The 9371-nt window shown below is 52.5% G+C and overlaps 2 protein-coding genes across 5 annotated transcripts in view; one reads left to right on the top strand and one right to left on the bottom strand.

Moving 5' to 3' along the window:
• Nucleotides 1–2810, top strand: part of Camk1 (calcium/calmodulin dependent protein kinase I) — a 9470-nt gene extending 6660 nt beyond the window's left edge. Inside the window, 5 exon segments of the mRNA XM_019206846.2 lie at nt 261–373; nt 897–975; nt 1064–1151; nt 2418–2493; nt 2496–2810. Of these exon segments, the coding sequence (XP_019062391.2) occupies nt 261–373; nt 897–975; nt 1064–1151; nt 2418–2493; nt 2496–2545 (406 nt within the window). The 3' untranslated portion in view covers nt 2546–2810.
• On the bottom strand, nt 2662–7846 carry Ogg1 (8-oxoguanine DNA glycosylase). 4 transcript variants are annotated; one of them, XM_010618928.3, is made up of 8 exons: nt 7741–7846; nt 7444–7551; nt 6924–7171; nt 6354–6533; nt 4346–4527; nt 3528–3678; nt 3391–3440; nt 2978–3158 (listed from the first exon to the last, which is right to left on the bottom strand). In XM_010618928.3, exons 2-8 carry the CDS (start codon nt 7548–7550, stop codon nt 3069–3071), a joined length of 1008 nt encoding a protein of 335 aa, XP_010617230.1. In that variant the 5' UTR covers nt 7551; nt 7741–7846; the 3' UTR covers nt 2978–3068. The 4 variants fall into 4 exon arrangements, with proteins under 4 accessions (XP_033611838.1, XP_010617230.1, XP_033611836.1 ...); XM_033755947.1 differs by lacking the exon at nt 7741–7846 and having other exon boundaries at nt 2662–3180; nt 3387–3440; nt 7444–7734; XM_033755945.1 differs by lacking the exon at nt 7741–7846 and having other exon boundaries at nt 7053–7171; nt 7444–7734.
• Nucleotides 7847–9371: the final 1525 nt, after the last annotated feature.

Here is a 9371-nt window from a genome sequence, read left to right as displayed (position 1 = left end):
CCACAAAAAAAAAAAAAAAAAAAAAAATTACAAAAAGGGCTGAGGATGTGGCTCAGTGCAAAGTCCCTGGATTCAGTTGGCAGTATGAGGGGCGGTGGTAGCCAGTGTAGTTGGACAAGCGAGAGCACAGGCAGAGGCAGCTCCCACAGAGCAGGAACTTCTTCCTGTGGGTCCAGCCTCACTCCTGGGAGGGCCAGAGCTCCAGTCTAGAGCCCAGAGTGCCGCTGAAGTGGAAATGAGGACCAGTTTCTCCTGCCCAGGCTCTGCGGTTATCCCCCCTTCTATGACGAGAATGATGCCAAACTCTTTGAACAGATTTTGAAGGCCGAGTACGAGTTTGACTCTCCTTACTGGGACGACATCTCTGACTCTGGTATTTTGGAATTTGCCTTCCTCTCTTGGGCCCTGTTTGTGGTGCCTTCCTCATCTGCTCTGGTTATCTCCCCATTGCCCTCCTTCTGTCTAATGCCCCAGACCCAGACAGTGAGCTTAGACTCCCATCTGTGTGGCCCCACTCTGAGAAGTGTGTAGGTATTCATTCAGTCTTCAAACATAGTATTTTTGAAAATACCTGCCCCCTACCGACTTCCTAATGCCTAAAACACCACCATGAACATTTTCATCCCTCTATTTGTGTCCCCTATTCAGGGCAATCCTGTGAAGGCATTATCAGGTGTGAATACACTGAGTAGTCTTCTGGAATGTGCTTGAGGGAAAGGAGAAGGCTGCAAGGCAGGGTGGGCATGAGGGCCATGGAGGATGGGGTGCTGCATGGACAGACCTGGCCTTGTCTTGCTGTGTGTAGCGAGTACTGTCCTGCGGGCATGAGTGCTATTCTGGGGGTGTGCATAGGCGCTGCCATGCTGTGTGTCTTTGCTTTTATCTCGGGGGTTCAGCCAAAGATTTCATCCGGCACTTGATGGAGAAGGATCCAGAGAAGAGGTTCACCTGTGAGCAGGCCTTGCAGCACCCATGGTGAGGTCCCCCAGGTGCTGTGGGCTGGGGAGTTGCCTGGCCCCAGGCCAGCCTCTGCCCTTACAGGCATCCTGCACAAATCCCTCAGGATTGCAGGAGATACAGCTCTTGACAAGAATATACACCAGTCTGTGAGTGAACAGATTAAGAAGAACTTTGCCAAGAGCAAATGGAAGGTGAGCCACAGCTTTGGTCCTCGGTCCCATCCTCCCCAGGGCTCCTTCCTGTCCCCATCAAAGCTCAGCCTGGAGCACCCAGCACCCCGCTGGGCAGAAGTAACTAGTCAGGGATGCTTTCCAAAGGACCTGACCTGTCTGTTCATTCATTCATCCATTTCCCCCTTACACTCAATTCCAATGGAGAAGGTCTGTTCCTCAGGAGGCATCTGGGAAAGACCTGTCATGCAAGTGGGCATCAGCCAGGCAGAGGGAGCAGGAGTGCCAAGGGCAAGGGACAGTGGCCACTCAGGAAGTGCTGGTGCTGGGTGGAGGTGCGAGGGCACTGAGCAGCAGCAGCTCAGGCTGGAGACACCAGGTTGGGCCAGGTGGCTCAATTCCTTGAAAGCCACAGTGGAGCCTCAAGTTGATGCAGAAGGTGCTGAGGTGTCCCAGGATACAAAGCAGGAATTCTCTCTTAGAAGGGGCTCTCAGGATGCAGAGACTGGCACACAGTGAAACCTGGGAGACCCTGTGAAGGCTGTGGCAGAGATGCTGAGGGCCTGAGCCAGGGCAGTGGAACGGGATAGACAACAGGGGCCGAGAACAGGAGTCCTCTAGGAAGCAGTCACAAGAAGCAATGGCGGACTGGACGCTGAGGGAGTAGAGATGTTGATGGCCAGCCCAAGCTGTCGAGGGGCAGAGCGGGCAGAAGGACCATCACTTGGGAGGGTTTTCCCAGGACAGAAACATGTCTGGAGGGGATGACTTCAGTTTTGGATATGGTGAATTTTACCACTCCAGCATAAAATGAACAGAAAATGATACACACACACTCACACATACATACAGGTAAGTAGCCAACATTTCTGTAGTTCAGGTTCCTCCTTTGAAATTAATAGCAGTGGCTGGGGATTTAGCTCAGTGGTTGCGCCGCTTGCCTCGCAAGCACCCAAGTTCCAAGTTCGATCCCGGATACAAAAAAAAAAAGAAGAAAACAATTACTAGTAGTGGTGCTCAGCTCAGTTTTGTGAGGATTAAATGAATGCCATGCACGGGCCGACACGAAGTGCTGCGCAGTCTTTGCTGTCGCCTGTGAATGTGAAGTGTAGTCATGTCTTTACACGTTTTATGTATCTGTGTGGACATGTAAGCATGTGACTGACTTCACAGAGCACTGTAGAGGTTTGGGGGTCCCGAGGCATCACCACATAACCCTGAATGAAAGAGCCACACTGCCCCGCCCTCCGAGCTTCCCCTCCCCTCAGGAGCCCCCTGTCCCCACAGCAAGCCTTCAATGCCACAGCCGTGGTGCGGCACATGCGGAAGCTGCAGCTGGGCACCAGCCAAGACGGGCAGGGGCAGCCGCGAGCCCTGGGGAGCTGCTGATGCCCATGGCTGAGGGCAGTCAGTGAAGAGCCTGGGCCGGAGAGGTGGGCAGCCGGCAGCCAGCCGGCAGCCCGCTGTGCTCCCTCCCCAACGCAGGGCCTGCTGTAGAGACTGCTGTGTGGAGCCAGGCCCAGACCTGTCATCCACACTAACACCCAACTCTAAGCCCAGTCTAGTGTCAGGGTTTCCTTCCTGGGGAGGTTTGGGGGCAGCTCACTCCCTCCCCTTCCCTCCCTGAACTGCCCCATGCCCTCCTCTCCTCCCTTTCCCTCCTCACTGCATTTTTTTTTCCTCACTGCATTTTCCATACGAATGTTTCTATTTTATTGTTCCTTCTTGTAATAAAGAGAAGAAGATAAAACCATACAGTTTTGCCTCCCCAGAAACTCCCCACCCCACCTTGTGCAAACTGACTGCTTGATTTGGAGGTGCCTTGCCCCTGAGGTAGTTGCAGGGATTCCCCCCACACCAGTGTAAGAAAGGATGGGGCTGGGAGGAGCAGTGGGTGACAGGAAGTTATTTGGGGAGTTGCTCTGCTCAGGCCCCCTCCTATACTTCTGGCTCTGTGGACTGCTTTCTGAGCTTTGCTGGTGGCTCCAGATTATGGTGTGGCTGGCGCAGATCGGCACAAAACAGCACCTGTGGGAGGGGCATAAGGAGTCTGTTGGGGGAAGGGTGCACTGGGTCAGGACTGTTGGAGCTGTTGACAGTATGGGGAGGTAGAAGAGGCCACAAGGGTCAGGACTGGGTGAGGCTAGAGAGTCCCTTAGGCTCACTGGGGCAGTGGTGGCAGTGGGAGAGTTCATGGGTTAGGGGCAAAGAACCCTATGGAGTCTGGACTAGAGACCAGGGGAAATCTGGGTGCACTCACTGCTTGGGCCCAGCCAGCATAAGGTCCCCACAGGCACCGGAAGAAGTTTCCTAAATCAGAAGCAAGAAGGCTACATTAATTAGCCCCACTGGGCCCCATCCACATCTCTGTGCAGTGCCCAGTATCCCACTTCTCACCCAGTTCCTTGTTGGCCTGAGGACTTGGACCCTTGGCCCGGGATGTGCTGGGGTGCCAGCTGTAGTCACGCTGTGCGATCTGCCACACGTGGATGTCCACGGGCACAGCCTGCGGTTTGTCTAGGGCCATTAGGCAGATGCAGTCAGCCACCTTGGAGAGAGAGTGGGCATGGTGGAGGGATGGCAGGACCTGAAGCCAGCTATTCCTTCTTTACTCTGAGGTTACTACCGTTCTATTCTCAAAGGATATACGTCACCTATTAATTATTCTAGACATGCTCTAAGAAGAGCTGCTGCTGAACATGCCCTAACGTGGGCCGAGGTCTCAATCTGGGGGAGCAGATGAGGAAACTAAGGTCCTGAAAGATGAAGTGATTTGGCCCAAGTCACACTGCTGGGAACAGGCAGTACCACGATTTAATGTTAGGCCTGTATCCAGAGCCCATTAAAGAAACTAAATGAAAATTCATTTTTTAAGCTACAGATAAGTATAAGGAAGACCAATTTCAAATTTCTAATCATCTTATTGCTAGTTAACCTGTAAGGACATGTAATTTCAAGAAAAGAAGAAAGTGAAGTTTTTCTCCCCAAAGATAGGCACTGTTAACTTCCCTGCCATTCCTTTTGCAAACTGCTGCATAGAGATGGCAGCATATGTAATGCACCTACGCAATGACCTTTCTAAAACTTCATTAAACATTCACTCTTTATCTTTCTGCACTCTTCTCTCAGGATATGTTTGTACCCTTTTTCCTTCTGGCTCTGCCTCTGGAAGCCAGGCCTCCACCCACTCTCACACCTGCCTTTTTGGGGCTCACCTTGGCGCCCACCCCAGGCAAGGTGCAGAGGGCTTTGTGGGCCTCCTCGTAGGGGACCTCTCGCAGCTGCTGCAGCCAGGCTGGTCCACCCCGTTCCTCCAGGATGGCTCGGGCGCTGGCACTCACGTATCGGGCACGGTAGCCCAGGCCCAGCTTCCTGAGGAGAGCCTCCACCTCTGGCCCTGTGCAGAGTGGGGTGGAGAGCAAGGCTCAGGGCAGTGTGTGAACCTCCATTCCACAGGCGTGCTTTCCCTAAATGTCACAGCCCTCTAGGGGATGGGGCACTTGTATGACAAAGCAAAGGGTTAAGGAAGGCCTGGCTTTTTTGGGTGTGTGTATGTGGGGGTCTCACTATATACCCCAGGGTGGCTGGCCTTGAACTCATGGTTCCTGCCTCAGCCTCCTGAGTGCTCAGATCACAGGTGTGCACCACCACACCTGGCGAGTTCCTTAATTTTTCTCAAGATTGCTAGCCAGGTGTGGTGGCACACATGTAATCCCAGGACTTGGGAGGCTGAGGCAGGAGGATCGCTCTGAGTTCTGGGCTAGATACTGAGTCCCAGGTCAGTCTCAACTACATAGTGAGACCCTGTCTCAAAAAACAAACAACAAAAAAACAAGATTGCTCATACCCATAATCTTAAAAAAAAAATAATAATAATAACAGCAAAAGCTTCTATTATCAAATGCTGGCAAAGCGCTTAGGTACATTATGTTTTTTTCCCAAGAACCCCAATGACAGCACTGCTGTTTTCCCATTTAGAGAAAATGAGACCTTAGAAGAGGTGAGTTAATCAAGAAAGGGCGCAGTAGAGACAGGGGTCTTGCCCTGGGACACCACTGCTCTATTACTCCCAACATCCTTCCAGATGAACACTGTTAGCTGAGTGTAGTGGCACACACCTGTGATACCAGCGCTCTGAGAGCCTGAGGCAGGGAGATTGCAAATTTGAGCCCATCCTGGGCAGCTAATGAGATCCTGTACTAAAAAATTCAAAAGAGGAAAAAGGGTTGGGGATTATCTCAGTGCAAAGGCTCTGGGTTCAATCCCCAGTACTGCCAAAACCCACACCTGAAACAAAAACCCAAACACCGTTATTTCCACTCTACAAACAAGGTTGCAGTGCTAAGTGAATTCTGTGAGGCCTTATAACTACTAAGCCAAGAGCTAAAGACTATGCTTCTAAGCACCAAAAATGTCTTTCTCTCTCTTTTTTTTTTTTTTTTGAGATAAGGTCTCACTATGTAGTGTAGGCTGGCTTCAAACTTGCTGTGATCCTCCTGCCTCAGCTTCCCGAGTGCTGGGGTTCTAGGGATGTACCACTACGCCCAGCCATAATGTCTTTTTTTTTTCCCCCCTGAGGTGGGCTATCTCCTGGCTGTGCAGTCTCCAAGCACTCTGCTCTGCTTGGTTCTTATAAATGCCCGCTGATTTCCTTGCCTCTGTGAAACAGTGTTGCTGTGAAGAGCATACATGCATTTTGGGTGCAAAATTGTGATTCATTGTGGTGATAGCATCTTGAATTTTCTTTTTTTTTGGTACTGGGGATTGAACTCGGGTCCTTGTGCTTGCGAGGCAGGCCACCAAACCGCTGAGCTAAATCCCCAGCCCAGCATGAATTTTCCATATACTGCCTGTGTGCTTGCTGAGCACTTTGCTGGGTGCAGGGTGTGTCTCCATTCCACCTTATGACATCTTTGGCAAGTAGGTGCTGTTATTATCTCTCTGTGGATGCAGCCACAGAAGCATGTGAGCCAGGGACAGAGCTGGAATGCGGTCTGAATCTGGAGCACAGGTGCTGACCCCTCCAACTACTGAACAGTATACACAGATGTTTCTCTGATGAGGCACTGGAGCTCTGGCAAAAAGCACCGTATAGTGAGGACCTGACACTTGGGACACGTGGGCGAGGTGTGATGGGTGGATCAGACCAGGCAAGGTGGTTCTGGATGGGGCAGTGTCAGAGGTGGGAGGTGGTGACCAGGCAGAAGGGCTCTACCTACTTACCAGCCAGGGCCCGCAGGCTGGGAAAGCCATGGTAGGTGACACCATCGAGCTGGACAAGCCGAGGGCCAAGGGCCTGGCAGAGCCGCTCCACCATGCCAGTGATCCGGGCAATGTTGTTGTTGGAGGAACAGATGAAGGAGAAAAGGCATTCGATGGGGTCCTGGCGCAGCAGTCGCACCCCTGGACACCAGAGGGAGATCCCAGGAGAATGAGGGACAGCTTTACTTTAGAAAATAACCCCAGGCCACTCATTCCTCATGCACCTTGTGAGGTCTGGATTACTACTCCAGTGAAATCACAATGTAAGTCCCACTGGGGCAGAGGTTTCCATCCATTTTGTCCCCTGCTGTATCACCAGTCATATATTAGATGCTCTTATAGCTTTACAAAATGAATAAAGTCACCTGCCCCAAGCCACACCACCACTTCATAATGGATGAGGTAATGTAACAAGAACAATGTGCCAGGCACATTGTTCCTTTACTCCTCCTACAAGCCTACTAAGTAGAAGTCCCATTTTACAGACGACCAGTGCACAAGCACCCCAACGTCCGCAGGGCCTATCCTCACCTTGGAATTTCCCAGCCACCTTCCGGAAGTGGGAGTCCACAGCACCCCAGCGGCTGTACAGCTGGGCCAAGCTGACATCCAGCTGGAAGTACTTGTGCACGGCCACCAGCTCCTCCGGCGTGGGCCTACCTAGCCAGCCCGGGTCCCCGCGGTACACCGTACAGTGCAGCTGCTCCTCCGTCTGCGTCAGGGTCCACACCTGGTCCGCCAGCACGCCGCTCCAGTGTGCTGGGCTCCGCTCCCTCCACCTGCGCCCCGGTGCACACGGCCTTCACATTGCTTCCCTCCTCCTGTCTCTCAGACGCCCCCTCACTAATTAGTTCATTCACTAAGTACCCATTAACGGTGGTTACCTCTGCACCTCACAAGGTTGCAGACTTACTACCTTCATTTGATAAAGCAGCGCTTATTTCCTTTTCTGTGTCCTGAGGTACACTCCCACTTGTCACCCCCAACATTTCCTTGCACCCTGGCCGGCAGCACAGAGCATGGGAGGGGCCTCCCAGGCACAGCCACTCACCGGAAGGACTGTCCAGAAGCTAAAACCAGGTCCAGGCGCAGCTCCGCACGTGGACACGGGACAGAAGCCCAGAGGCCCGGGCTGCCGGCCAGAGTGCGGTGCCCCATGCTACAGGTAGAAAGGAGCTGGGGCTGCGACGCCAGGCCCCGCCCACCCCGACTCCTCAAGCAGGTCCTCAAGCGTAAGACCCGGCTCTCAAGATGAACACCCTTCGCAGGGCCCTCCCCTCCCTACAAACCCTCGCTCCTCCCACTCGTCCCCTGAGGCTTTCCAGCGGCGCAGGCCCCTCCTCCGCACCTATTCCGCCAGCGCCGCAGCGAGTGCACAGGTTGTCCTCATGGTTTGTCATACCGGAAGTAGAGCCGAGGCGCCGTCATTTGATCCAGAGGCAGCCAGTCCGAGGGGAGGCGCCAATGAGGAGTGGGCCTGGCTCGGGTGGGCGGGCCTTGCCGAGCGGAGGGTGCGCTCTGGGCTGCTACGTCTTTCTGCTCTTGTCCTGCTGGAGCTCCTCAGGGTACCGCGAGTCTAGCGCATGTTGAGTCAGAAATGCGGCCTCCTTCGGTTACCTCCGGGGAAGTCCTCAGCGGCCAGGGTCTCTCCCATTCCTGTCTCCGCGAGATTCGCCCTCGCCTCTCTCCTGTAACCCGGTGTCCCCAGTTTGGCAGAGGGCGTCTCCAAGCCAGTGCTCGTGCGCATGCGCCGGCCACCAGGACGAGGAACATGTGGAAAAACCACGGACCGAGGAGACATAAACTTGAACATGACTCTGGGACATCGTTCACCTAGCATAGTGATTTGGGGGTCACTGGTAGGTAAGCTATTTGACTATTTCTTTCTGTTTTTTGGTACCGGGGATCGAACTTGGGGCCTTGCGCTTGCGAGGCAGGCAGCGGAACCACTGAGCCAAATCCCCAGCCCTTAGCCGGGGAGTTCTTAAAATGACAAGATCTGCTTTATCTTGCAGTCTATCCGCAGGGCGCACCAGTTAACAAGGTGCACTGAGCATAAATATTAAACCAATGGAGTCGTCTGTTTTACTCCTCAGTGGCTGCAAGGCCTTGGGCGACCATGTTTACCTGTGACTGTCCCATGGATTGCTGTACCACCCGCGGGTACCCAGCACCTGGAAAGCACTCCTTCAATAAATACTGGTTGGACTGGAAATGACGACAAAGTTGGGGGTGAAATGAAAGCAACTGTACATCCTTGCTGTCTTCCCAGTGAAACAAAGGCGAAGGGCTCAGCTATAGCGACTGAAAGCACTTAGGCCAGGCTCCTAGGAAAGAACTCAGAGCTACTGAAATCCACAGAGCAATCCGTAGTGGACTCTTCTTCATCTGACAGTTGGCCAGCTTTGCAGTAAAATAGACCTGATCTTAAATCCTAACACTTGGACTTCCTAGTTGTTACTTAAAATTTTCTAAACCTCAGTACTGTTGTGAAGATAATCAGCCTATTAACACACTTCATCGGTACTATAGGGATCATATGATAGTGTCTATCTAAAGGTACTAGCATAGGAGGAAATAGGGGCGCTCATTCTTTCATCTTTGCCTTTATTTGTTTGTGGATTGAAACCAGGCACTTCACACCAAACTCCATCCCCAGCCAAGGTCTAAATTGCCCAGGCTGAGCTCTGAGTTGGAATCCTCCTGCTGCAACCTTCCAGAGTGCTGGGATTACAGGCATGTGCCACCACACCCTGCTGTTGTGTTTTATAACTAGCATACAGCAGTCAGCAGCCCAATTATAGACCATCCCGAGGCACAGACCTGAGTCTCTTTGCCCTGGTAAAGGCAAAAACAAATAACTCTATGTAGACTGTTTTATTTTCTAAGAATCAATATATTTTCTTCCTTTGAAATAAATACAAACCAGTTTGAAAGGTAGGGGGAATCTACGGGAGAGAGAAAAGTGGGGACAGGGGC

Source organism: Fukomys damarensis, unplaced genomic scaffold (genome assembly GCF_012274545.1).
Source record: "Fukomys damarensis isolate Sample0158 unplaced genomic scaffold, DMR_v1.0_HiC HiC_scaffold_24, whole genome shotgun sequence".
Classification (NCBI taxonomy): domain Eukaryota; kingdom Metazoa; phylum Chordata; class Mammalia; order Rodentia; family Bathyergidae; genus Fukomys; species Fukomys damarensis.
The sequence above is the reverse complement of the archived record's forward strand: the minus strand, read 5'-3'. Positions and strand labels throughout refer to the sequence as shown.

Bases quoted from the DNA above. Each gene is read 5' to 3' on its own strand.
- Ogg1 (XM_033755947.1), bottom strand. From the start codon at position 7,550: ATGGGGCACCGCACTCTGGCCGGCAGCCCGGGCCTCTGGGCTTCTGTC. The intron at 4,528-6,353 runs GTAAGTAGGTAG...CACTCTGCACAG, and splicing joins CAGCCTGCGGGCCCTGGCTG to GGCCAGAGGTGGAGGCTCTC. The intron at 3,441-3,527 runs GTGAGAAGTGGG...CTTCTGATTTAG, and splicing joins TCAGGCCAACAAGGAACTGG to GAAACTTCTTCCGGTGCCTG.